Genomic DNA, 27643 nt, shown 5'->3' with positions numbered 1-27643 from the left:
CTAGAAACCAGGTGAGAGTGATGTGGGAACAGCCAGCGCCACCACTGGTGGGGCACCAACTCTGGACCAGGCCCTAGTGCGCCCTTTCCCTGCCTCTGTCCCCAGCAGCTCTGCAAAGGGGAGTATTCATGTCTTCATTCGAGGGCAATCAGTCCAGCTGCCCCATGTTACAGGTGAGGAAACAGAGCCTCCGAGAGAGAAGGAACTTGTCCAAGGTCACAGCCAGCACCAGGGTGTTAGAAGTTAAGCCTAAACCTGACCTCAAAGCCCATGTTTTCCCTACTGCCTTCCTCTCCCTGGAATGCTCTCCCCTATTCCTCTTGTGGCTGGTTCCTCTTCATATCCTCCCAGAGAGGCCTGCCCTAGCCCCACCCACACCCTTATTCTGTCTCAGCCCCTTGCTTGTTCCTTTATAGCACACATCACCGCCGGTAATTATGTTCATTTTTGCTGGGAGTTCCCTGGCGGTCCAGTGGTTAGGACTCAGCGCTTTCACTGACTGCCAGGGCCTGGGGTTCAATCCCTGGTCGGGGAACTAAGATCCCACAAGCCAGCCGAGGACACAGTAGGTGCTCGACTGCTCTGTGGGCAGTAGGTGCCGTGTTCCCCAGCACACTGGACAGCAGCAAATGTCCCCACTGCCCTGGACCTTGCCCCTGTCTCCCACCCCTTCCCTGCCACCCAGGGTCTCAGCTGCCACAACCCTAATAGAAGATTGAGCCCCCTTGCTCAGGGGCTTGGCAGAAAGCTGCCCGAGCCTGGCAGGACAGGAGGACGGGAGCAGGGCCTCTGAGCTGGCAGACAAAGGGCGTGTGTTCTCATCCAGCGCACTTCCTGGGTTTCCATTGCAGGAAGCCGGGCACCTGCTAAGGTGACACCGACACCAGGGCTGGTGCGGGTGTCCTTTGTCCGGGACGCTCCTCTCCACCCTGGAGCAGCGGCAGAGGTGGGACAAGCGACCAGGGGTGTTGGACAGCCGGTAAGTGGTGGCAGCTGGGCCTCACATACCCCTTGGACCTTCTCCCTTCCCAAGCCAGTCTTAGCCCAGAGCAGGTGTGGGGAGGCCTGGCTCCTAGGTGGAATCGCTGGGACCTTAGACAAGGCTCCAGGTCAACCCTTCGGTGCCTCCTTGTCCCACCTGGAGGTGCGGTAGGAGGCTCAGGGGTGTATCGTGGAGGAGAGGGAGGGCAGCTCCATTTTTATTTGTTTTAACTAAGCTTCTGGGTCACAAAGCACTTCAAAAGGGGGTTCTATGGCTGAAAGTGTCTGAAAACCCCTGGCTCGCACTTCCTCCTTAGGGTCCTTCCTGTGGCTGGCGTCCAGTGACTCCCTCCTTCCTCCTGGGGGAAGGCATAGGGGTCTTGCTCTGAGCAGTGCTGCAAAGGGAAGTGACCTTACCAAGCTGGAGAATGAGCCTGAGCAGGGGCTCAGGCAGCCTTGAGTGTGAGCCCACCTCTGCCAAAAAGCGAGGGAGTCACCTCTCTTCCCACCTTGAAGGGCGGCAGCTGCACCAGCCCCTGGGCAACACGTGTGCCCGGGGGCACCCGCTGGTCTGGGTTTGAATCCAGCTCTGCCACTTGCCTCTTGTGTGACCTTGAGCCTCTGTGGGCCTCAGTTTCTCGTCTGTGAAGCAGGGATAATCAGCCCTTTCCCATAGGGCTCTCCCGGGGATTAAATGGAAAGGTCTGTAGGCCGAGCATCAGATAGAAAGCCCCTATAAACGGCAGCTACTGTGATTACTGTTGTTATTGTAGAGTGGCTGAGAGGATCGGATGAAAAAAGGGATGACAAGGGGGACAGGAGCGGTGACAAAACGTAGGTGAGGGATTTAAGGAGGCGGGATGAGAAGGAAGAGCGCGGGACATGGTGTCCAGGTCCCCCCCAACCCCCATGAGTGTGGGCCCCACAAGAGCAGCCCCGGAGCCCTCCCCGCCAGCACGACTCCAGCTTTGGGCCCGCAGAGGGGAGCCGGACCCTGCCTGGCCGCCCCACAGATGGCGCCGGGTCCCGCGCTCCTCTGGCCTCAGCCACTGTGGCTTTAATCAAAAGAACAATCTGTTTGCCTCTGAATCAGACCCAGATTCCTTTTCCCAGCAATGTTCCCTGGGCCTCCAGGGACTCAGGCGGCCCATCCAGGCTCCATCTCCTGCCCCAGAGCCCAGCCTCGGCTTCTCCCTCCCCATTCCACGTTTGGGGGATGGGGGTGCAGGAGGCGGGAGGGGGTCAGGTACAGGGCCCAGGGTGGCAAACCGGGTGACCTGATTGCCAGCTGGGCCCTGTCGACCAGGCCTCCTGGAGGAGCCTGTCCCCCCAAGACTCTAGGACCCACCTGCAGGGTGGCTTAAGGGCCCAGACAGGTCATTACCCCCATTTCAGAGGCGAAGAAACTGAGGCCCAGGAAGGTGGAGTGACTGCCTAGGGTCACATGATTCAATCCAGATCCACCTGACTCTTAAGACCTTGGGAGATCCCAGGCCAAACTGGTGGAGCCACCAACCCAGGTGACTGGGGGAGGGGGAGGAGAAGGACCACTCTGGGTTCACAAAGGACGAGGAGGGTGGGCAGCGGAGGAGGCCTCCCACCCTCCAGGCCTGGGTCGAGGGGAAGGGAGGAGTGGTCGAGGGAACAAAGGGAGCGGGGAGGGGGCGGCGCGGGGCGCGGCCGGGCAGGTGGGGGGGCAGGTAGGGGCCGCTTCCGCCCGGCGGGAATCCCGGGCCCCCTCCCCCAAGCTTCACCTTTTATGGTAAGGCGGCCGGGGCGGCGGGGCGGAGGGAGCCGAGGGGGCGGGGAGGGCGGAGGGGCGGGAGGCGCCGCGCCGCTCCCGGTTCTGCTCGATCGGGTGACCGACCGGAGCCGCCGGGGGCGCGGGCGGCCCAGGTAAGCGGGGCGGGGGTGGGGTAGGGGTCCTGTCCTTCCGTCCCCGCCCCGGCGACAGACAGGTGACAGCACGGGCAGCCCTCGGCCGGCGCCCACTCTGCTCCCCAGCCGGGACCCCAGCCCCCCAGCCGGGACCCCAGCCCCGTCGCTCCCGGAGGGGACCCGCGGGACGAGGGGCCGCGGGCTCTGTCCTTCTGTCTCAGTCCCTCGGTCTCTGTCCTCCGAGTGGAGGGAGGGCAGTTCTTGGGGGGAAGGCTGAGGTCCCTGCCCGGGAGCGGCACGCGGAGAGCAGGGACGGGCAGGGCGGAAGCTCCCGCACAAAGAGGACAACGTCCCGCACATGGATCGAATTAAAGTCTTCGGCAGCGCCCCACAGTGACCCGGCCGGCCGGCCCGCCGGGCTGCTTGCTAGAGGGCGCTGGGTTTCCGGAGCTCCGGGGTGCTCCTGGCCCCTTTACCCAGCCAGGGTCAGGCGAGGGGAAAGAGAGGCCGCAGTGCTGCCCCTCTCTGGGCCTCAGATCCTCTCGGGGGCTGGGAAGGGGTGGGACTGGGCGATCCCCAAGGTGTGTGCCTGGGGCATCCTGGTCTGGGTCCTCCTGCAGCCCGGATCTGAGGACCCCGGGAAGAGGGTGGGCAGCACCCAGATCCCTGCTCTTCATAATGATGGAAGCTAAGTCCTGGTCCTTGCAGGCCCCCCAGGGGCTCCTCCTCCCCCTCTGGGGCTGAATAACCAGTTAGCTTTCTCTTGGCACCTACCAAGTATCAAGATTTTGAGTACCCCTCTCCTTTTATCCTCTCAGCCACCCTTCCAGAAAGACCTCATTCTTCTCACTCTATGAAAAAACTGAGGCCCAGAGAGGTTCAGTGACCTGCTCAGGGTCGCCCAGCAGGAAGGAGGGGGCCCAGGGTGAACTCAGCCCTTTGTGCCTCCTCTGCTTCCCTGGGGTGGGGGAAAGGAAGAGGGACCTCCTGTGCCAGGCTGCAAGGTCCCCTGCAGGGGTCGTGGGGCTCAGTCTCACTCCCACCTCCAGCAAAGTTTAGCTCAAGCCTAGGCTACAGCTTAAAGGTAGTTCCAGAGGGTTCTGGAGGGGGTTAGAAGGAGCGTTACAGGGGACAGTGTGGCAGCAGGGGTGAGGTGGGGTAGACTACCCCACCCCTGGAGGCCTTCCGGCTCAGCCAGCCCGGGCCCTGCCCTGGGCCGCAGTCGAAAAGCCCGGCTGGGTGGGTGGCTGGATCTCAGCCTCCTTCCTTCCTCTTGACAGGAAATGACTTTCCTTCCCTTTGTTTCCACTTTCTCCGCTTACCCAGCTGGATCTCAGATTCGCCCTCTGGGGGAGGAAGGGTGGCTGCCGAGGGTCCCCTGGGCTGGGCTGGCGGGGAGGCTGCCCCACAGGGAGCTCTCTCACCCACAGCCCACACTAGGGTGACCTGGGGGGCAGTGGGACCAGGGGGAAGCTGAGGCTCCCTTTCGTTCCCCGGGGCTGACTGACTGGGCTTTGAAAATCCCTAGCCCGGCCTCTTCCCCTGGGGCCTGAAGTCCCTGCCGGAACCGCAGGGGAGGGATGGGGGTGGGGGAGTGCTGCCCAGCTGTGAACATCTGGTCTCAGTGCTGGGACGTTCGCCTTAGACATTTTCTGAGAAACCAGCAGATCTGATTTCCCGGTGGGGGTGGGCCGGGATGGAGTGGGGTTCAGGGCAGGAGGGGAGGGAGGCAGAGGAGGCATCCTCAGCTGTCTCTGGGGATGAGCCCAGGATATGCTGACCATCAGATAACTGGTCTGGACTGGGCCACCCTGGGGTAAGAACAGGCCTGGGAATTTTGCCCCACCCCTCCCCCCCACCCCTACCCATCCAGGGAAGAAAAAGTGTGTCCTCTCAGGCTCAAGGATACCCCCTGGACTTCCAGGTTGGATGGTGCCCTGTTAGAATTCCAAGTCTGCAGCCTCTTGCTTGGGGCCTCACCTGGCCTCATCTATAAAGTGGGGACATAACGCAGGCTGTGTTGAGAATTAGGTGACTTCTGAGGCTGGGAAGGCACTCTTCATAGTGCCTGGCACAGGGCGAGCACTTTATCAGTGAGTGCCCTTGCTGTTTCTTGCATTTAAAGGTTAAATGCACTCTGAAAGTTGTTTGCAAAAACAGATTCTTAAACTTGTAACGAAGTATGAAATTGAAGTCGAGGACAGCCAACAGAAGCAGATGTACTTTCAAACATCACTTACAAAACAAACAAAAGAGAAGTACTTTAAAAGAACTTTTAAAGCTTTATTCATATATTGGTTTCTTATTCAGGTTTCTTATCAGAACGACCTGCACGTTTTAACCAAACACAAACGAATTTAAAAGGAATTTAGGAGCGTATGTTGTTGTTTTTGTTATTATTATTCTCCATCAGTCTCCAAGAGAGCCCACGGTGGCCAGTGGAGGGAAGCCTTTGAGTGGCCACTTGGGCTCCAAGTCCACGTTAGGGTCCCTTGGGGCCTCACCCCCAACCCACCCAGCCGCACCTCTCCAGGTTCACTCTTTGGGTCCCTCTTTACTCTCCTCCCCATGAATCTATGGGCCGGGCTCTGGGGCCATGTCGGCGTGGCCCATATAGAAAGTAAGATAGAAAAAGGGCACAGTCCTGAGCTGAGTGTGGTCGACTCACCCCAGCCCATGACCCCACCTCATCCCTAGCTCTGGAGCCTACTCTCTGCAGGAACCACCTGAGAGAAGGAAAATGGGCTCTCCCCGGTGGGGATGCCACCCTGCTCCCAGATCCATGCTTTGATGTCTACTGTGAGCCGGACTTGGGTCACACAGATATCACAGACACAACTGAAGGTAGATGAGGTCACTTGTCAGTTGGGGGGGGGGGCAGACATGGTGATGGTGAGTCAGCTGTCATTGCCCTGTGGAATAGACAATCGCCCTGGAGTCGGGAATCAGGGGAGGCTTCATGGAGGAGGTGATGTTTGCTCTAGGCTTCTAAGGAAAAACTGAAATTCACCCTGCAGCAGGGAGGAGAGGAAAAACAGGTGGTGGAAACATGCCAGAGCAAGTAAGGGAGAAAGATGGTCCAGGAACCGTGCGTGGTCCAGGGTGGTCAAAAATAGGTTGAGGCCAGGGAAATTTAGACTTTATCTTGAAGGTAGTAGGGAGCCGTGGAAGGCTTTTGACTAGAGGAGAAACTGATTTATGCTCCAGAAAGATCACTCCAGAGACAGGGTAGGAGGCAGGTTTGGAGATCATTGAGGCACCCTCACCCCTGTGCCTGAACCAGGGCTGTGATCTTGGAGATGAGACTGAGTGAGACATTCTGGCCATACAATCAAGACTTGATTGGATGTGGACTCTGATGGCGGAGAAAATGATGCTGGTTTGTGAGCTGGGCCGGGAGAGGGCAGAAGAGCCAAGTGGCCAAGAGCATGGGCTCTGTGTTCAGATCCCAGGTCTGCTGCTGCATGACCCTGAACAAATGACTTCCACCTCTTCACCTGGGTTTCCTCATCTATAAGATGGGCACGTGATTGTGCGGTAATAGTGCCTCTCCCCGCAGCGGTGGGAGGATCTGTGAGTTAATGAACAGAAAGTGTTTAGGGCCCTGCTGGCACAGAAGAGGGCTTGGTAAATGGTAGCCGATTGTTCTTCTGTCCCCTTTGCCTCCTGGAAGCCAGCCCTGATGTTCTGACGAGAGTCACACTGTTTCCCGCCCACCGTGGAGCTGGCCTGAACGTTGGGGACATCACCTTTCCCAGGAAAATCCAGATCCCAGGTGAGGGAGTTCACTTGGGGTGTGGCCCTGGGCTGGGACGGGCAGTCAGCTGCCCTGGGAGTGGGGAGCTGCAGGAGTGGCCCCTCCCTCACGCTCCCGTAGAGGAGGGAAATTAATCATTTGTGAGGTGAGAGGGGCAGGGCTGCCCTCTGCTCCTCCAGGTGTGTAGGTCTGGGGGAGGGGTATTCAGGACTGCCGGGTCCCACCCTGTGGCCAAGCCACCTGGTGGGCACCTGCGCTTCCCTGTGGGACATCCGCAGCCCCTTCCGTGGCTGGGTGGGGCGCTGGCACTGTGGAGTGGCTGCTCCTGTCTTGTTGGGAGGGGAGAGGCTCCCTGCCCTGGGGGTGTCTGCGTGCCCAGGTGCAGCACCTCTGCCCCGCCCCTGCCATGCCCTGAACCCTGCCCAAGCCTGCGCCTCACTCTGTCCCCAGCCCCACCAGAAGCTGAAGCAATGGCCTCAAAGCCTGAGAAGAGGGTCGCCTCATCTGTCTTTATCACCCTGGCACCTCCACGTCGAGATGAGGCTGTGGTTGAGGAGGTGAGGCGGGCAGCTTGTGAGGCCCGGCCTGGCTGCCCCCGGGAGTCTCCTGCTCCCACGAAGGCACCCGGGGCCGGCTCTGCGGGGAGGCTCCGTTCTTGGACACCCCCCAGCAGGGCTGCAGCCCCAGTGCCAGCTGTTCCACATCAGCTCTCCAGTGGAGGTAAGAGGGCGAGGGCGGTGGGTGGGAGACCCGGTGAGAGGCATCACCAAGGTGGGGAGGAAATGGCAGGCTCTGAGGTCATTCGTTGAGCACCTGCTGTGTCCCAGGCAGCCTCTGGAACCTTCCTGCCTGGGTTCGAATCCTGGCTTCTCCGCTTCTTGACTGTGTGACATTGGCAGGCCACTTAACCTCTCTGTTCCTCAGCTTCCTAATCTGTAAAATAGAGATAATGATAGTACCCACCTCAAAGGGCCCTTGTGAGGATTAGATGAGCTAATACATATGTAAAGTGTTGAGCCCAGCGCCTGCCATGTAGAAAGTGCTAAATACCCACTGTTACTATTCTGGGCCAGGCACTGGGAATGTGAAAAGAGAGAAGGTTTTCAGCCTGCATGAAACTTACCTCCTGGTGGGGGAAACAGAGATAATAAAAACATAAAATATAACATCAGGAAGACACAAACACTCTACTAGAATAGAACACGGTGAAGAGCTGGGGAGGTACAGCTTTTTATGGGGTGCTCAGGATGGCTTCTCAAAGAAGGTAAGCTCAGTTAAGACCTAAATGACAGAGTGGAGCTAGAAGGGAAATGGGAACAGTAAGTGCAAAGGCCCTGAGGCAGGAATGGATTTGACAAGTTGAAGGACCTGAAAGATAGTTTTGTTTTCTCTTGCGCTCTGCCATTCACTTGCTGTGTGGTCTTAGGCAAGCTGATTCCTCACTCTGGGCCTCAGTTTCTTCCTCTAGAAGATGGAAATTTGGTCACGTATGTGATGTGAAATCTCAACTGTTGGGTAGAAGCAAGGAAGGATGACAGCCTAGGGGCCCGAAGTGGCTCCTCGTCTGATAGGGCACCAGCTCGAACAAGGAGGCACTGAGACGCTTAGTGCGAGAGGCCAGCCCGGGAAGGCAGGTGAACGCCCCGAAGTCCTCAGAGCGAGGCTAAGGCATCCTTGTGCATCCATCACCATGGAAACCACCTAGAGGCCAATGGGAAGCGCCAATTATGGGAAGCCACAAACAGATGGGAGAAGGGACCACACGTAGATACACGTGAGAGTCCATGAATATTCGTGTAACATGCTTCTTCATTATGACGCAGCCTCCTAAACTGATCTTTCCTTCCTAACCACACGTGCCAAGAACAACCTCCTCCTGCTGCTTCTCTGTACAGGAGAAGCAGGACCATGATGACCAAAATTCACACATCAGGACATTGATCCAATGGGGGAAAAAAAATTATGGCCCTTCTGGGTAGGAGAGGGAGCCGAGGAAATATAGTTTAGTTGCCCAAATGCCAAACTTGCCTGGACCTTTTCATGGGGTATTGGAATTACAGGCAGAAGATCCAGGGAGCAGGTTTTGTGGTAGCAAAACCAGACCAGACCTTCCTCGGGTGGGATGGCCTTACAGTGGCTGGTCAGGCATGTTGCTGGCCAATTTGGCAAACACAGAGCACGGGGAATCTTGGGGTTCAGGCCCGCTGGGGTGAGATAAGTTCTAGGTGAGCAGCGGTCATGAGTCTGGCCTGACTGCAGAACACAGAGGTGAGCCCTGGGGGTCTGCCTTCTGCTCAAAGCCAGCTCTGCAGCAGGCTGTCATCGGACACCTCACCTATGCTTGTCCCCTTAGGAATCCACCAGCATTTCTTGAGCCCTTTCATCCTGGCAGAAATCCCCCCCATCTCTCTCTTGAATTCCTGCCCACCCTTCACAGCTGAATGTCGAGAACCTCAGGCAGGTCCTGGGAGAGGCCTCAGCTCTCCTGCTGTCTCTTCCTGACCTGGTTCCCGACTCAGTCAGCTCACGTAGGGCAGAGTCTCACACTTTAGCAGCATCAGCATCCCCTGGGGGCTTGTTCTAACACAGCCAGCTGGGCCCTACCCTGGGCCTTCCTGATTCAGCAGGTCTGCGGTGGAGCCCGAGAATTTGCATTCCTTACATGTTTCCAGGTAAGGCTGATGCTCTGGTCTGGGGACCACACTTTGAGAACGACTGTTCCAGTCCAAAGGCATTAATAGGTTAGACTTTCAGAAGAGAAGAGTAGTTCTCAAAGTGTGGCCTTTGAACCCGAAGTGTCGGTATCACCCAGGAAATGTAAATTCTAGTGTAAATTCAAAACGCAATTCCAAAAAGGTCAATTCCCAGAGCTTACCCCAAACCTGCTGAAGCAGAAGCGCTGGGGTGGGCCCAGCCACCTGCGTTTGGACAAGCCCCCAGGCGATTCTGAGGCAGACTCACGGGTCTAGAGCAAGCTTCGCATCTGTATAGCCCTTGGGCAGAGGGGTTCTTACCTTTGTCAAATGGGTGGGAAACCTGAACCCAGAGAGGTGCCCCAGCGATCATGCAGGGAATGGGACCAGAGCCCAGGTCTTTAGGCGGCAGGGCCTTGAACATTCTCTGTCTGCTCTCCTAGGGTGTCTAGGGCGGTCTGACCTCGCTGGAGCCTGGCCTACCTTGGGCCCCCATAACAGGAGGTGGGCAGAGTGCCTCCATGCCCTCTATCCCGGGGCGCTATTAATAGCACTCCCCTTGAGTGTGGCAGTGGGCACAGCCCTGCGCTGCGGCTTCTCTCCCGAGTTGCCCAGTTGCCACTCCCCAGGGAGCTGGACAGCCCCTTGTCAGGGCAGCCTGCAGAGGTGGGATTACACTATAGTGAGTGTTCCTGGATGGAGGAGATCCTCCACCCGCCTCCTCCCTCCCTGCCGGAGGCACCCGCTGGCTGGCAGATAGGGTGGAGTCCACCTCCTCACCCGCCATCGCCCCACGCCATGCCACTCCTGTCCTCTGTGTGTATGTGTGTGTTTGCTGTTGGGTTGTTGTTGTTTAATGAAACTTTTAAACATACACAGAAGTAGGGAAAACAGTACGAGGAACCCTGTATACCCCACATCCAGTTTCAACAGTTACCAAGATTTGGCTACCTTGGTTTCATCTGTTCCTTTTTTTCTTTTCCTTCGTGAAGTATTTAAAAGGAAATGCCAGTAATCAAGTCACTTCAGCCCCACATTCTTCAGGGTGCATCTCTAAATATGGCCTTTCTCTTACATAACCCCAAGGCCAAACTGCGTAACAAAGTCAACAGGAATGCCTTAGATTATCTAATAGTCTATCCATAGTTAATTACCCCCAAACTGTCAAAAAATGCCTTTTAACTGTTGGATTGTAGAGGAATGGATTGTGTCTTGTATTTCTTTTGAGCTGTATCATTCAGTGGAATATTTAGCTTCTCCTTGTCTACAAAATGAGGAGAATTAAATGAGATGATTAATCCTTTGAATCAGAATCCAAGTAAGGTCCATAGCAGTGCTGGCCGATAAAAACATCATGCAAGTCACAAATGCGAGCCTCCTATGTAATTAAGAATCTTCTAGCATCCACTCTGAAAAAAGTGAAAAGAAATACATGATATTACTTTTAATGGTATATATTATGCAACCCAATATATAAAATGTATTATCATTTCAGCACGTAATCATTATCAAATTTTTTTTTTTTTTTTTTTTTGCGGTACGCGGGCCTCTCACTGTTGTGGCCTCTCCCGTTGGGGAGCACAGGCTCCGGACGCTCAGGCTCAGCGGCCATGGCTCACGGGCCCAGCCGCTCCGCGGCATGTGGGATCTTCCCGGACCGGGGCACGAACCCGTGTCCCCTGCATCGGCAGGCAGACTCTCAACCACTGCGCCACCAGGGAAGCCCCTCACGTTGTTTTTTAGTACTAAGTTTTCCAGCACATCTCAATAGCCACATGTGGCTGGTGGCTGCTGTACTGGACAGCACAGATATATACATTATATATGGTCATTTTTCTTAGGTCTCTTAATTCTAGGGACATCTCCTCTCTTGGTCTCTCCCATGCCATTAACTTCTTGCAGAAACAGGGTCCGTTTCTGTAGAATGTCCCACACCCTGATTTGTCCCTTTGCCTCCCTGTGGTCTCATCCAACTTGCCCCTCTGTTTTCCAGATTTATTATAAATGGAGTTAACGCTAGAAACCTGATTGGTTTGAGTTGGGTTTTTTTTTATGTTTTGGGTTTTTTTTTTTTTTTTTTTTTTTTTTTTTGCGGTACGCGGGCCTCTCACTGCTGTGGCCTCTCCCGTTGCGGAGCACAGGCTCCGGATGCGCAGGCTCAGTGGCCATGGCTCACGGGCCCAGCCGCTCCGCGGCATGTGGGATCTTCCCGGGCCGGGGCACGAACCCGTGTCCCCTGCATCGGCAGGCGGACTCTCAACCACTGCGCCACCAGGGAAGCCCTGTTTTTCTTTTAGTAAGGACATTTCATCAATGGTGCCCATCCCTTCCTATACATAACACGAGTCAGAAGACTCCTGATGTCCGCTGAGGTTAATCGGTGGCTTCAGGTGACGACATCTGGACCTTTCCTTTGGAAAGTTCGCCACCAACTGTCCGCTTGATACTTTCAACACCTAATAGTCTGACTCTATCATTTAACTAGGTGGTGGTTCCCACCCTTGAGTGGCATCAGCATCACCTGGAGGGCTTTTTAAACACCCCATGACTGGGAGCCAGCCCAAAGTTTCTGATTGTGCAGCTGCATGGCAGGCCGAGAAGTTGTGTTTCTAACAGAGTCCCAGGTGGTGCCATGCTGCTGGTCCAGGAGCCACACCTTGGGAGCCACAGTCTTGGGGGTTAGTTTAGCTTGCATCCGCACAGGCGCCCTGGCACCCGGGTGGGGGAGGCTCTGCTAGGAAGGGCTTTGGTGGCTACCGTTTTCTGAGCCTGTGCCACGTGCCAGCCACCGTGCCAAGCCCTCACCTGCATCATTTCATCTAATCCTCGTTAACAACCCTAAGCGACTGAGACCCACGTTCCAACTGAGCAGACTGAGGCTCAGAGAGATTGTTTCATGCCGAAGGACACACAGCAAGTCAGTGGCAGAGTCAGAGATGGAACCCAGGTCCGGGTGACCCTGAACCTGAGCCTTTAGCCACCATGCTGCACGGCCTCCTGGGCAAGTGTCACCTCCTCTGTGCACCTGCAGAGACTCTGGCCAACCCACCCTCCCCTTCTGGTTGCAGGATGTTCGCTTCCTCCTCCTCCCCTGGATGGCGAGGACACACTCCCCGACCTGGACCTCCTCCCACCTCCGCCGCCGCCCCCCCCTCCAGTGTACCTGCCTCCCGATGAGGAGCCCCCTGCCCCGATGGGGGTGTCACTCATTTCAGACTTAGAGCAGCTGCCCCCACCCCCGCCGCAGGTACTGCCAACCCTTGGTCCCTGACGGAGCCCCGTGGGTTGGGGAGGGAAGGTCGGGGCCTTTCGGGGTTCTAGGCCTAGAGGTTGTTTGGTCCCTCCTCCTACTTGAGGGCAGTCCCTCTTCAGAACTCTTTCAGGCTGGTAAAAATTAGACGTGGTTTTCAAGGTCCTTGGAGAAGGGGTGCCACACCCTTCCCCCCGCTAAGTGCCCCCTTCATCTCTGAGGACGGCATTCCGCTGTGTCTAACCTAAATCCCTTATGCTGCATCGAAAACCCATATTTAATCCTCTGCCCTTAACAGAGGCATTGTAGAAATGGGAGAGGTTCCAGGCCAAGGGAAACCCTGATTCCAGGAGATTCCTTAGAAGCAGAGGGAAGTAGCTTTGAAGGAAGCTACTTCCCTGGGTGAAGGAACCCAGGGCAAGGAGCTGGGAGATCTGGCCTCAGTTTCTGCCTCTGTACAAAGGGGCTAATTGCGCGTGGTGCCACCACATGAGGAGCAGAGCTGAGAGGGCTGTGTGCGGTCCCCACTGGGTGACTCCTCCCCTTCTATCCCCGCAGCCCCTTGTGGAGGGGCCTCCCCTGCAGCCTCGGCCCAATCATCTCAGACCCACAGAAGAGGAGCTGCCGCCTCCCCCAGAGGAGCCTGTCGGCTTCCCCGAGAGAGAGGCCTCCACAGGTATGGGCACAGGGACGGAAGGACTGTGTGTGACCCCCAGGGGCCCTCGTGCGGCCAGCATGAGCTTCCGGGGGGAACCAGGAGAGCAGGGACCACCGTGTCTGTCCCAGCTCACAGTATGGTGATGGGCCTTATAGTTGTGCATCAATTTTATTTTTATTGCATTAACCTTTTTTCCTTTATAACTAAAGTCCATTTAAATATTGATCAGCAAAATTTGCCATGATAGCAAAAATGCCCTAAGTTTTTTCACTATATAAGTTTTTGAATACATAACACCCTTACATAGTACAAAATAAAAAGCACAAAAGGGCACACTGTGAAAAGTCTTTCCCCTTCCGCATCCCTGTATCATCTAGTTTCCTTCCAGATAGACAACCTGTTAATACCTTGTGCATCACCTTTCAGAGATATCTTACGCGTATGCAAGCAGATACAGATATATCCTTCCCCCATTTCCCCACAAGTAGTAGCAAGCTCTGTGCTGTTTTGCACTTTGCTCTCATTCCTTTGTAGTCGTAGAGCTCACTCCACATCAGAACATAAAGAGGCTCCTTGTTCTTTTCCACAGCTGTGTAGTATTCCTTAGCAGGACCCGACCACAGGGATTTAACTAGTTGCCTGTGGACGGGTGCTCAGGTGGTAATGCTGAGTGAATCGCCTTGCACCTCATCATTTTGCTTGTGTGCAAGTTTGTGAGATAAATTCCTAGAAGAGGAAGCACTGTGATAGTTTTGCCATGTTGTTTTTCTTGGTCATCCAGATCTACATTCCCACCAACAGTGTCGGAGTGCCCGTCTGCCCACAGACTCTCCAGCACCGTGTGTTACTTATTTAATAAATGGCTATTAAGTGCCTACCAGGTACCAAGGCCTTCTCTAGTCCAGGGTTGTAAAATAATTCTCCTCTGCTTTCTTCCAGTGTTCTTATGGTTTCCCTTTTCACATTTAGATCTTTGATACGTTTGGTATTATCTGGGTGTAAGATGTCACAACAGAGATCCCTCTTTTGACTTTTTTGCAGATGGCAACCCAGTTGTCCTAACGCTATGTGTTTCTTTTTTTCTTCTTCTTCTTTCTAGTTGTGGCGCGCAGGCTCCAGGGCACGCGGGGCTCTGTAATTGTGGCACGCGGGTTCCAGAGTGCATGCGCTCTGTAGTTTGTGGCATGCGGGCTCTCTTGTTGAGGCGCGCGAGCTCAGTAGTTGTGGCCGTGGGCTTAGTTCCCCCGCGGCATGTGGGATCTTAGTTCCCTGACCAGGGATTGAACTCACCGTGTCCCCTGCATTGGAAGGCGGATTCTTTACCACTGACCACCAGGGACGTCCCACACTATGTGTCTTGATTTTAGCTTTTTAAAGACCCTTTACCTTTTTTTTTTTGGCCACGCTGCTTGTGGGATCCTAGTTCCCCAACCAGGGAACCAGGGATTGAACTCGGGCCCTTGGCAGTGAAAGCATGGAGTCCTAACCACTGGCCTGCAAGGGAATTCCCCACCTTCCTTCTTTTTCATTTTTTTTTAAAGTAAGGTTTTATTTATTTATTAATTATTATTAATGAGCTCAAGCTCTTTGCTGTGAGTGGGCTTATTGCGGTGGCTTCTCGTGTTGCGGAGCTCGGGCTCTAGGTGCATGGGCTTCAGTAGTTGTGGCACGCAGGCTCAGTAGTTGTGGCGCACGGGCTTAGCTGCTCTGCGGAATGTGGGATCCTCCTGGACCAGGGCTCAAACCTGTGTCCCCTGCATTGGCAGGCGGAGTCTTAACCACTGTGCCACCAGGGAAGGTCCCCCACCTTCCTTCTTTTATTTATTTATTTATTTATTTATTTATTTTTGGCTGCGTTGGGTCTTCGTTGTTGCGTGCAGGCTTTCTCCAGTTGTGGCCAGCGGGGCTACTCTTTGTTGCGGTGCGCAGGCCTCTCATTGAGGTGGCTTCTCTTGTTGCGGAGCACGGGCTCTAGGCGCACGGGCTTCAGTAGTTGTGGCTCGCGGGCTCTAGAGCGCAGGCTCAGTAGTTGTGGCGCACGGGCTTAGTTGCTCCGCGGCATGTGGGATCTTCCCGGACCAGGGCTGGAACCCGTGTATCCTGCACTGGCAGGCAGATTCTTAACCACTATGCTGCCACGGAAGGCCCCCCACCTTCCTTCTTAATGCCCATCATGACCCTGCCCATGAGCTGAGGCTGCATTTATAACACCCGGGGGTTTCAGACAGAGACCTGGCACTCTGGGCTGGTCCTGGGTGGCGACTGGGTACAGTTCTCCCAGGCTGGGCGGGTCATGGCCTGTATATCCTCTACCCCAGACGTCTGTGCCTTCTGCCACAAGACCGTGTCCCCTCAAGAGCTGGCTGTGGAGGCCATGAATAGGCAGTACCACGCCCAGTGCTTCACGTGCCGTATCTGCCGCCGCCAGCTGGCCGGACAGAGCTTCTACCAGAAGGATGGGCGGCCCCTCTGTGAACCCTGCTACCAGGTAAGCCCCAGGGCAGTTCCCCAGGTGCCTGGCACTGAGCTGGACACCTGGAAGATGTGGTATCATCTCTTTCTCCACAACAATCTGGGGAGATAGGCACTAGTGACCCATTTTACAGATGAGGAACTTGAGGCTCAGGGAGAAGGAACTCAGCCAAGGTGTGTTTGTTCCCCGTGGCTGCCGTAACGAATGACCACGACCTCGGTGCCTTCAAACAGTACACATTTATCCTCTCATGGTTCTGGAGGTCCGAAGTCCAAAATCAGTTTCACTGAGTCAAAACCAAAGAGTTTTGCTCCCTCCAGAGGCTCTAGGGGAGAGTCCATTTCCTCGCCTTTTCCGGCTTCTAAAGCCATATTTCTTGGTTCCTTCGTCCATCTTCCAACTCAGCAGTGTGGCATCTTGCATCAGTATCTCTTTTCCTTCTGTGTCAAATCTCCCTCTGCCTCCCTCTTGTAAAGATACTTGCGATGACATTTGCGGCCCACCTAGATAACCCAGGATAATCTCCCCATCCCAAGATCCTTAACTCAGTCACATCTGCAAAGTCTCTTTTGCCATGCAAAGATGGTCACAGACTCCAGGGCTTAGGATCCAGATATCTTTGGGGGCATCATCCAGCCTTTTACACTGTCACCCCAGGGCTGTCTGGTTCTGAACCCTGCCCGTGGTTATTTATTTATTTATTTTTGTCCATGCCACGCGGCTTGCGGTATCTTAGTTCCCCAACCAGGGACTGAACCTAGGCCCTCGGCAGTGAAAGCACTGCGTCCAAACCACTGGACCACCAGGGAAGTCCCATCCTGCCCGTGGTCTTGCTGCTCCCTCACCTAGAGCCACAAGGTTCCAGTGCACGGTGTGACGGGGCATCTCTGGGTACCAAAGACAGTCTGAGAGAGCTAGTCTGGATGCCAAGGTGTTGGAATTGCTAACTCTCCTGTGGCGTGTGGTGGCGTTTTTCCAGGTAGCGTACAGAACTCCCACATATGCATCACCTGGGGGTACAGTGGATCTCACCTTGTCCTTGTAGATTGGTAGCACCTGGCAATCTGCATTTTCCACAAGTCTCTCAGGTGATTCTGATGCACATTGAAGTCTGAAAACTACTGATTTAAGGTGTTAGAATATTTGGAGTCGGGACTATTTAGAAAACTCAAAACGATCTGATCCCAGGCAGTAAGGTGCTGTGGAAGGAGAAAGGAGCCAGGCCACCCCACCCTGACCCTCGGACCCCATCCACATGACAGTGGGGGGTGTCCTTACGCTCTTCCCCAGCTTGGAGCCAGGCAGGGGTGAGACACTGAGGCGAAGAAGGGGTGAGGGTGGGCTTACAGCTGGGAGCAGCCAGGAGGGGCTTCAGCAGTGTGCTGGTGAGACAAGGGCTGCCCCCAGGATGGTGGGGGGCGGGAAGCAGGGAGAAATGCTGCCCCCACCAAACGTATCTGTCCAGAGGAAATCAGGTTAAGATGAACAGGAAGGGGAAGAGACATGTAGGGGAAAAGGCGGATGGGTTAGCAAGAGGCCCCGTGTTCTGCCTCAGTGATACCTACACCTTTCTTTCTCCTTCTCTCTCTTTCTCTCCCTCTCTCTCTCTCTGTCTCTCTCTCTCTCATCCCTCCTCATTCCAGAAAGGATTTGAGGCAGCTTATAAGAATGCACATATACCTGTAGTCAATAATAATGTTGTACGACTTCCCTGGTAGTCCACTGGTTAAAACTCCGTGCTTCCACTGCAGCGGGCATGGGTTCAGTCCCTAGTCGGGGAAGTTCCGCATGCTGCACGGTGCGGCCAAAAAATAATAATAATGTTGTACACATAAAACTTTGTTGTTGGGCTTCCCAGGTGGCGCAGTGGTTGAGAGTCCGCCTGCCGATGCAGGGGACACGGGTTCGTCCCCCGGTCCGGGAAGATCCCACATGCCACGGAGCGGCTGGGCCCGTGAACCATAGCCGCTGAGCCTGTGCGTCCGGAGCCTGTGCTCCGCAACGGGAGAGGCCACAACAGTGAGAGGCCTGCGTGCCGCAAAAAAAACAAAAAAAACAAAACAAAAAAAAACTTCGTTGTTAAGAGGATAGATCTCATATTAGGTATTCTTACCACAGTAACATAAAAAAAAAATTTTAGAGGATACATATAATACCATGAGATATAAAATAAATAGATAAAACAGAGGAAAATCAAGGTAGGCAGTTAGTACCCCAAAAATATGTGAATGAAAGACCCCTGTACTCATCCTAAAAGTGGAGCATGGAATTGGACTGTGAGCTTCCAAGTGGCCAAATGGAAAAGGGTAATAAGTTTCGAGGTTTATCGTCCATAAAATAAAAAGCACAGCAATTCCTCTGGGAATGCCTTTTACTGACTCTGAAGTTTTAGAGAAATTTCTCCTATGGGCCCTTATGGACCCTGGCCTCAAGCATTTCCTAGTAACAAAAAAAAAATGCAGTCATAGCTTCATGGCAGGATTCCTGACTGTACACCAGGGATATAGTGCCAAACTCGATCCCCTCTAAGCAATGTGAAGGTTTGGGGGTAGTAGTTCCAGGCCAATTGCATGAATGTGAGCACCTCTCCCGTATCTCTGCCTTCCGGGCCCCTGTGGGTAGCCAGTCTGATGCCCCTTGTGGCTTGGAGTGGGCACACCCACGGGATGGCTCTGAGGCAGTGGCCCTCTGTCCCAGGACACCCTGGAGAAGTGTGGCAGGTGTGGCGAGGTGGTCCGGGAGCACATCATCAGGGCCTTGGACCAGGCCTTCCACCCGACCTGCTTCACGTGCGTGACCTGCGCCCGGTGCATCGGGGATGAGAGCTTTGCCCTGGACAGTCAGAATGAGGTGTACTGCCTGGACGATTTCTACAGGTACAAGAGGGGTCCGTGCACTGCATGGGGCACGGAGGACAGGGTGGGGCTCAGGCGGGATGGAGGAGTCGAGCCTGAGTGCTGGGGGCTGGGTCAGAGCTGGCCTGCAGAATCCAGGACTGCCTGTTCCACATACCCTGTGTTTGACTTAGCACCTGCTTGCAGCTGACACTTTTTGAGCAATTCCCCTTGGGTTTCAGCCATTTAATCTCGAAACTGTCTTACAGGCAGGCACTATTAAAGGTTCTGTTTTAGCAAATGTGGAAACTGAGGCATGCAGTACATAAGTACCTAAAGTCTCCCCGATCGTAAGTATGGAAGCTGCGATTCAACCCCCACTGACCTGATATCCAGGCCTTGCTCTCAAACCCCAGACCGCAGTGCCTCCCCTCAGAGCTGGAGCCATATGGAGTGGTAGCAACACACATCTGCAGGGCCCCATCCCTGCCCTCGAGTTGCTTGCTGCCCAAGGGGAGAGACAGGTGTGCCTAGTAAAAAACGAAAGAAGAAAAAGCAGTGACCTATAATACAAGACAAATGCAATGGGTGCCCCCCTGCTTTCTTAAATTCTAATGTTCCCATCACTTACTTGCCTTGAGCTAATTATACCCTGGGAAGCAGGGTCTAATCACACAGGTCTCTCCGTCCGCTCCTGCCAGGAAAAAATAGGCATGTGTGGTCGTAGCTCCAGGTGTAGTTAGATAGCAGCGGGTCTGAAATAGCTCTGGGAGGCGAACCAGAGCTGGCCCGCGTTCTGACAGCTAATTTCTGTGGTTGTCGACGTGAACGCCTCCTGAGCATAAGTTTCTTTCCCTCTAGGAAATTCGCCCCTGTGTGCAGCATCTGTGAGAATCCCATCATCCCCCGAGATGGGAAGGATGCCTTCAAAATCGAGTGCATGGGAAGAAACTTCCACGAGAATTGCTACAGGTGTGAGGTGAGTGGAGCAGCGCTGATTTAAAGATGCAATTGGTCCTGTTCGATCACCGGACAAACCCTGTTGAAAGCCTGCTGTGTGCCAGGCCCTCGGCCAGGACAAGTCCAGGTTGGGGCTCTGCTCTCAGATGGCTCACCATCCAATAGCAGAGACAAATGAAAATGAAAATAATTACAAGTATGCTCTATTAATCAGAATTCTTTGAGTTAATGATAGAAACCAAACTCAACCTGCTTTCCGCAAGAAAGGGGATCTTAACGGGAAGGCTCTTGATGGTGATATCACTGATGACATCAAATGGTATCATAAGGCTCTCTCTCCATCTCTCGGTTCTGCCTTTCTTGTGTGTTTGCTTCATTTTCTCTTCCTGGGGGCTGGCATCCTCTGTGGGGCAGGGGGTACAGTGCGTGGCCATGGTTGGCTCAGGTTTATATCCTTCCAACTTAGAAACCCCATCCAGGGATCCCGTTCAGTCTCAAGAAGGCCTCTGATTCACCCAACATGGGTCACATGCCCATTCTAGACCAATCGGTGACCAGGGGCTATGATTGATAACCTCTGGGGCCAGGCAGGTAGGACTGTATGAAACAGATTGGGATTGATACAACCACTGGAAAGAAGAAAGGGATGCTGGGCAGACCCACACCACAGATGTCCTTTTCAGGTGCTAAGAAAGAGCATGTATAAATCAGCGTTGGGACAAAGAAGGCAGTGATCAAGTGATCAAGGCTGGTGCAATCAAAGGCACTCTTAGAGGAGGCAGTACTTAACCTGGGTTTTGCAGGTTGAGTAGGAGTTTGCCATGTATTCAGAGCGGGGAAATGAAGTCCAAAAGGAGGCATGGGCCTGTGAAATCCTACTGTGGCACAAACAGCCTGAAGAACTGGAGGAAGTAGAAGTTTTGAGGTGTGTCTGGAGTGTAGAGTGCTGGATGGTGTGGTAACAGTGTGGCCAGAGAAAAGGAAAGGGCCCCCTGTGCCAAACGAATGAGTCTGGACTTCAGGCTGCAGGGAGTGGGGAGGCTGGTTAGAAGCTGGTGCAGCAAGAAATGCCTGGGGAGTCGCACAGGCCCCACACTCAGAAGGGTCCCGTGCTTGCTTTGAAGCTCTGCTGTCATTTTCTTTTAATCCTTCTTTTTTTTTTTTTTTTTTGCGGTATGCGGGCCTCTCACTATCGTGGCCTCTCCATTGCGGAGCACAGGCTCCGGACGCACAGGCTCAGTGGCCATGGCTCACGGGCCCAGCCGCTCCACGGCATGTGGGATCCTCCTGGACCGGGGCACGAACCCGCGTCCCCTGCATCGGCAGGTGGACTCTCAACCACTGCGCCACCAGGGAAGCCCTAATTCTTCATTTTTGAATAAGGGATTCTGCATTTTCATTTTTCCCTGAACCCTGCAAATTATATAGTCAGTCCTGCTGGGGAGGCTGTAAGAGCCCTCCCCTACCTCTTCCTGTCACCTCCATGTCACTGATGTTTCTGTCTTCTCTGGTGATGGTGACAAAGGTGTCACCTAAGTGGGGACTCCAGAGCAAGTCTCTCTTTTTTTCTTTCTTTCTTTCTATTTTCTAATTGAAGTATAGTTGATTTACAATGCTGTGTTAGTTTCTGGTGTACAGCAAAGTGATTCAGTTATACATATATATATTCTTTTTCATATTCTTTTCCATTATGGTGTATTACAGGCTACTGAATATAGTTCCCTGTGCTATACAATAGGACCTTATTGTTTACCTATCCTGTCTGTAATAGTTTGTAACAGAGTAAATCTCTTAATCAGCCAGTGAGTGATTCCAAACATTTATTTACTCACATTTAAACAGATATGTAGGGAATTCTCTGGTAGTCTAGTAGTTAGGATTTGACGCTTTCACTGCCATGGCCTGGGTTCAATCCCTGGTCAGGGAACTGAGATCCCACAAGCCTCGTGATGCAGCCAAAATTAAAATAATAATAATTAATAATAAAAACAGATATGTAGAACTAAGAAGCATTTTCGCTGAGGGTGACCAGGGAGTTTAGTCCAGAAGTTGACACATTGCTTCATGATTATGTTGATTTGTTCTGGTTCAAAGTCTGGCTGATAACGCATCTTGAAAGAACAATGGTGAAATTCAAGTGCTGTTATCGCTATAGCCCACATTAGATCCAGTGGTGATTGCATTTCCCCGGGCCTGGCTGGTGAGCAAATAAGCCCTCCCTGCTCCTCCTTGGTCAGCTAGGCTGAGGCTACTGGGAACATTACCCAGCCTCTGCCATGAGTCAGAGTTTGGACTCCACCAGCTGCATTACAGGCTGTGAGGCTCCAACCACAGTGGCCTAAGCAGATGTGGGTGCTGTTTCTCTAGGAAGGGAAATGGGTTTCAAGATGCCATCCACGCTCCCTCCACCATGCCTGCCTGCCTTTTTTTTTTTTTTTTTGGCTGCACTGCCCTGCATTATGGGATCTTAGTTCCCTGACCAGGGATCGAACCCGTGTCCTCTGCAGTGGAAGCTCAGAGGTTTAATCACTGGACCGCCAGGGAATTCCCCATTCCTGCCTACTTTGTGGTCCATGTTATTTCTTACTATTGCTGGAAGGGGAACAATACCTTCATACTTGGCTAGTATCGTATTTATTTATTTATTTATGGCTGTGTTGGGTCTTCGTTGCTGCGCACGGGCTTTCTCTAGTTGCGGCGAGCAAGGTCTGCTCTTCGTTGTGGTGCGCGGGCTTCTCATTGCGGTGTCTTCTCCTGTTGCGGAGCACGGGCTCTAGGTGTGCGGGCTTCAGCAGTTGTGGCACGCGGGCCTAGCCGCTCCGCAGCATGTGGGATCTTCCCGGACCAGGGCTCGAACCCATGTCCGCTGCATCGGCAGGCGGACTCTCAACCACCGCGCCACCAGGGAAGCCCTCGGCTAGTATTTTTTAATATATAAAATGCTTTCATGCACGTCTCACCTTATTTAATCCTAATGATGATCTTTCGATATGGGAGTTCCCGTCTCCGTTTAAGATGAGGAAACTGAGGGTGAGAAGAGTGGTTCTGCCCCGTGTTCTTCTGGGCTGGGTTTGGGCAGCTTTCTGCCACCTGACAGCTCCTTCGCAAACTGCGACTCGGTCATGGTTGATTCTCATTTAGAAGAGGTCACGTGTGCCCCTGTGGGACTTTAGGCTTGGCACTTGGTGCTCTCAGAATGCCGCACAACTGGCTGTTAGGGATAGCACAGGTCCTGGCACTAAATAGCCCAGAGTCCCCTTGAGACACTCGAGGTGCAGTTCCAGGGAAGAGACACACAAGGGTGTCCTCCCCAGCTGGCCGAGCTGGGTCAGGGTGGCACCCGTGACCCCAAAGTTGTCCCTATGGAGACCAACCCCTCTGTTCGGATCAGTGAAGCTTCCAGGGGACGCCAGCCGTGCCCTGAGCCGGGTCTCTGGACATTCATCGTTCCTGTTATTTCCTGTGTGTGCTCGAGTGAGGCCCAGAGCAGGTGTGGGCTCGTGGCAGAACGGTGAATTTGGCAGTTTGGGCCCCAAGTCCCCATCCTCCAAATTCTAAAATCTTTTGGTGATTTAGAAAATTGGAAATATTAAGGTTTGTGCTAGTGTTGTAGCTGTTCAGGCAGTGGAACAACAAAAAGAACCCTGAACTCTGAGCCTGGAGACCCCATCCTCTCCCAGCTCTGGAACCAGCTGTGCGACCTGAGGCAGGCCGCACCCCTCCCCGGACCTCAGGGGGAGGGTGTTAAGGCCCTTCTAGCCCTTTCCACGATCCCTCAGGGGGCTTCTCCACCAAAGGGCCCCCTCTTCTCCCAGTGTCCTCGGTTCTCCCCTCAGCTGATTGAGTTAATTTCCTCAGTGGATGCTGGCGAGTCCCACCTGCGCAGACTCCGCGCCGCTGTGCTCAGGCCTGGGGTCCATCCACGTGTGCCTTGTTCCCGCAGGACTGCAGGATCCTCCTGTCTGTGGAGCCCACGGACCAAGGCTGCTACCCTCTGAACAACCGTCTCTTCTGCAAGCCGTGCCACGTGAAGCGGAGCGCTGCGGGCTGCTGCTGAGGGCACCGTGGTCGCACACCAGCCCCACTCGGGGTCCCTCCCCAACTCGTTTCCCTTCCTGACGTGCTCTTGCACACTTTCCTTCTGAGCCACACAGGGACCAGCCTGCAGGCCTGCCCCTCGTGTCCGGGACCCAGGCCTCCTCCCAGCTGAGAGCGCCCTTTAGACTCTCAGCTGTTCCTTCTCTGCTCTGGGCACCGGGAGGCTTCCGTACCGTGAGTGTCATGCCTGGGGGTCCCATCTCCACGACTCTGGCCCCCCTTGAGCACTGGCCTTGGCCTCCATTTCCAGGGGTGAGTTGGGGTGAGTCTCTAGATAGCACCCTGTGTCCCTAGCAGTGACACGTTAGCTCTGGAGGTGCTGAGACCAGCTCTGCCTTGCAGGACTGAGCTGTTTCAGGAAAACTGCAAAGTCCCTTAAAAAGCACTATTTTTAAAATTTGAAGTTTAAGTGATGAGAAACATTCTTCGGATTTTTGGGAGGGGAGGTGGGAATCTTAAAAGAAAATGCCTTCCATTGTTCATAAATGTACAAGATTGTGACCTACTGGTGGCATGGCCATGGACTTCCCACACTGGGGACATGTCATGCTGACATGGGGCCGAGGCATGAACCTGAACATCAGAGGCAGGAGTGAAGGATGACATGCTGACACCCAAGGAAGTCGGCAACCCCTGCACCCTGGCTTCCGGCGCCTCCTTCTGTGTGCGACAGTGATTCAACAGACATGGATTGAGTGCCTGTTGTATGCTGGGGAGCAGAGTACAGGGGCTCTGAGTGTTCGTCCTGCAGCAGATTCGACTACGGCCGTGCACACGCGTGCGCGCACACACACACACACACACTCCTCCAGGACAGCAACAGGGGTGTCCCCCAACCCCTACTCGGGCCCTCCAGCCCAGGCTGCCCTGTGACCACTGCCTTCTCAAGGCCACACCTAGAAGATTCTTCTTCTCTTTTAAGGAAAATCATTTTTGTTGCTTTGTCCCTTCTAAGACATTTTGTAGAACATGAACACATTAAACAAGATGTGCTTTCCTCCCTGGGGCTGTCTCGATGTACCATGTGCTCCTAGGAGGATGCCGTGGTACCTCCAGGTACCGGGAGAGATTCCCTGTAGGGCCCCTTAAGGGCTTCAGACCGGAGCACAGCTTCTTGCCCGAAGCTTAGAGCAGTGAGTCGCACACTCCAGGTCTTCCCATACCTCCACAATTTCTATCATACAAGGACCTCCTATTCTATTATCTCCTTAATATTTTCTTTAACTCAACATCCTTTTTTTTTTTTTTTCCTCACTTACCGGTTTAGTCTTAGGTTAACTAAGCAATATATCCATGCAGTCACATGTCGATGTCTAGCTATACATGAAAATAAATGCATAACTATTCGAAGTTTGTCTGTGTTCCAACTAAGGCCTCACCTAGGTAAATGCTGGCCTTTGATAGTAGCACCAGAAAAATGTCTGGGCATATCTGCTCAGTGTGGCATGAGTGTCCAGCAAGTGCCTGTATCCCCTGCCCCCAAACTGGGGCTCTTCTCAGCAGGTCAAGAAGCTCCTGTCCCTTCTCATCCCCAGCAATGAAGACTTACCCAGGCCAGCTCGCAGGTGCACTGTTCCTGGACACACCCACCAGCAATGACGTGGCTGCTGGGTGACCAGGGTGGTCCCTGCAGGAGGCCCTCTAAGGCCACCAAGTCCTTTAGCAGAGTCAACACCACCCTCAGGATGTGCTCTCTGCACGTGGGCCACGCTGCCCGTGAGGTTGCTCGCCCGCTGCAGCTCGGACACCACCCGCTGGGCCTGGTGAGCACAGCTCCGGAGAGAAGGATACGGGGCCAGAAAGGGCGCTGGACCTGGAGGCAGGTGACCCCGGTCTCAGACCTGGCTCTGCTGCTCTACAGCCTGGACAAGTTATTAATCATCTGAGCCTTGCTTTTCTCATCTCTAAAATGGAAGCAATACTGGTATCTATCATAGAAGATTGCTGGGATAGAAGTGTTGGGCTGGTGAGGTTTCTGAGAAGCTCTTGAGTCCCTTGTACCGTCTGGTGCTGGCTGGCAGTTCTTAGCCATCACTCCTGTCAGCGTTCCTCCACGGTCCTTTTGAAGCCCATCAACCAGAGACCACTGGGGACATGCCCGTGGTTCGCAAAGTTGGGTTTATCGTGCTGGCTGCAGGGGGCGGGATGCATCTCGGCGAGAGTTGGGGGGCCCCTAGAACTTGGGTAGGTATTGAGGGGTTTGGGGAGGATTTGAGGAAGCGGGGCTTTGCTCCAGATGTGTGCTGTCGGGAAGCAGGGGCATTCTGGGCTTGCGAAGCTTGATTCTCTTCTATCTAGGATGTGGCACTGGCTGTGCTTGGTAGGGGAGCAGCAGCTGCTCACAGGATGAGGGATATTGGCCATTTGTGTATCTAGCCCAGAGGGGCTGGGCTCCAGGACACGCCTACAGTGCTCTGTGAGGCTGGAGCTCACCAAGGCCCAGAGATGAGGGCCGGGCTAGCAGCTCCCAGCTGTTGGGACACTTTTCTCTCTCAGTCGCCAAGTTTGGTTTGGTGTGGTTTTTCTTGTCATTAAATTGTCATCTTGTGCTGTGGTTCCTCGTGTCCCGGCCTCTTTCTGGTTGGTTGTGTTTGGAAGGGTGGCGTCTGGATGAAACTCTGGGGGCGCCTTTGTATTCTGGGCGTACATTCATAAATCACTCCAGAAGGGGACACTTCTAGGGAGATTTATGCAACGTAAAATAAGCCAGTCAGGAAAAGACAAGGCGCTGTGTGATTCCACATATGTGAGGTCTTAGAGTAGTTAAATTCATAGAAGCGTGGTGGGTTAGGGGCTACCGGGGTTAGAGAGTTGTTCAGCGAGTACAAAATGTGAGTTTGCACAATGAAAAGTGGTCTGGAGAAGAATGCACAACAGTGTGAATGTACTTAACACCGCTGAACACTTAAGAGTGGTTATCTAAGGAGCCCGCCTGCCGCGACTCAGGAAGCCCACGTGCCACAACTAAGGAGCCCGCCTGCCGCGACTCAGGAAGCCCACGTGCCGCAACTAAGGAGCCCGCCTGCCGCGACTAAGGAAGCCCACGTGCTGCAACTAAGGAGCCCGCCTGCCGCGACTAAGACCCAGTGCAACCAAATAAATAAGTTAATATTTTTTTTAAAATGGTTATGGTGGTAATTTTATATTATGTACAATTTACCACAGTTTAATAGTATACATAATTGAATGCTTGGAGACAGGGTGAGGAGCTGATAAAGTGATGTAAGAGTCCCGAGGGGGTGACGTGCCATGCCCCACACTGGGGTCCTAGGAAGGCTGTCCATTACTGTGCGCGAACCCAGTGAGTGAGATGCTGCAGGCTGACCTGGGCTTCCTGAAGGCAGGTGCTATGCACGGCCACTAGAGGGCAGCATGGGCTAGCGAACCGGACATTGAGCCCTGGGGAGCCAACGTTCTCATGCCCCTCACGGGGTCCTCAGCTTCTCCAGATGCAAAATGGGAATAATTCCTGCCTGCCCACTGCACATGGTTGCAGTGAGGCTGAGAGAAGAAAACGACTTGGAAAACTAGAAAGTGAGCGATGTGGCTGTGGAATTGCTGCAAGTGGAACATGGGTGTTGGAGGGAGACCCATGTCAAGAGACTGAATTTCTCATCTGCCCAAACCCCTACCTGTTAGGAGGGTCCCCTGGGAGTTCCCATGCTGCCACCCCTGCAAGTCTATATCTGGGAACCTGGGCTCGGTAAGCATAGAATTGGGACAAGGGACACCGTGAGATTGCTAGGGAACCCTGAGCCTTCCAGTTTGTCACCCTGTCCCCAGAGTCCCCCTTAACCCGAGGCCACACCCAGCATGTGCCAACCCCTCCAGGGCAACCAAATGCTGCTCGCTACTCTGCTAGGGACACAAATGGTGGAAATGAGGGATTAAAGGAGAGCAGAAGGGGATCAAGTTTGGGGAGAGAAGAGAAGACTGGGCTGATAAGGAAGAATCCTAGTGGCCACAGGACATTTGCAAAGAAATGGTTTTATCAGTTTACAATACAGTTCTCATCAGGTGAATAGCTCCTCCTAAAAAATAGTAGTCTACAAAGTAGCTAC

The 27643-nt window shown here is 53.9% G+C and overlaps 1 protein-coding gene across 4 annotated transcripts; it reads left to right on the top strand.

Annotated features, from left to right (window-relative positions):
- Positions 1-891: 891 nt before the first annotated feature.
- Positions 892-26130, top strand: FBLIM1 (filamin binding LIM protein 1). 4 transcript variants are annotated; one of them, XM_060310798.2, is made up of 9 exons: positions 892-979; positions 6533-6634; positions 7067-7336; positions 12378-12556; positions 13118-13235; positions 15536-15705; positions 18388-18566; positions 19386-19503; positions 23428-26130. In XM_060310798.2, exons 3-9 carry the CDS (start codon positions 7087-7089, stop codon positions 23539-23541), a joined length of 1128 nt encoding a protein of 375 aa, XP_060166781.1. In that variant the 5' UTR covers positions 892-979; positions 6533-6634; positions 7067-7086; the 3' UTR covers positions 23542-26130. The 4 variants fall into 4 exon arrangements, with proteins under 4 accessions (XP_060166781.1, XP_060166779.1, XP_060166776.1 ...); XM_060310796.2 differs by lacking the exon at positions 892-979 and adding an exon at positions 2389-2501; XM_060310793.1 differs by lacking the exon at positions 892-979 and adding an exon at positions 2802-2877.
- Positions 26131-27643: the final 1513 nt, after the last annotated feature.

Source organism: Globicephala melas, chromosome 1 (genome assembly GCF_963455315.2).
Source record: "Globicephala melas chromosome 1, mGloMel1.2, whole genome shotgun sequence".
Taxonomy (NCBI): domain Eukaryota; kingdom Metazoa; phylum Chordata; class Mammalia; order Artiodactyla; family Delphinidae; genus Globicephala; species Globicephala melas.
This window is presented reverse-complemented; position numbering and strand designations above follow the sequence as displayed.

What these genes read in the sequence shown, in the direction of transcription:
- FBLIM1 (XM_060310798.2), top strand. Translation starts at nt 7,087, where the DNA reads ATGGCCTCAAAGCCTGAGAAGAGGGTCGCCTCATCTGTCTTTATCACC. An exon ending in TGCCCCCACCCCCGCCGCAG is followed by an intron (nt 12,557 to 13,117) that starts GTACTGCCAACC and finishes CTATCCCCGCAG; the next exon opens with CCCCTTGTGGAGGGGCCTCC. An exon ending in TGCCTGGACGATTTCTACAG is followed by an intron (nt 18,567 to 19,385) that starts GTACAAGAGGGG and finishes CTTTCCCTCTAG; the next exon opens with GAAATTCGCCCCTGTGTGCA.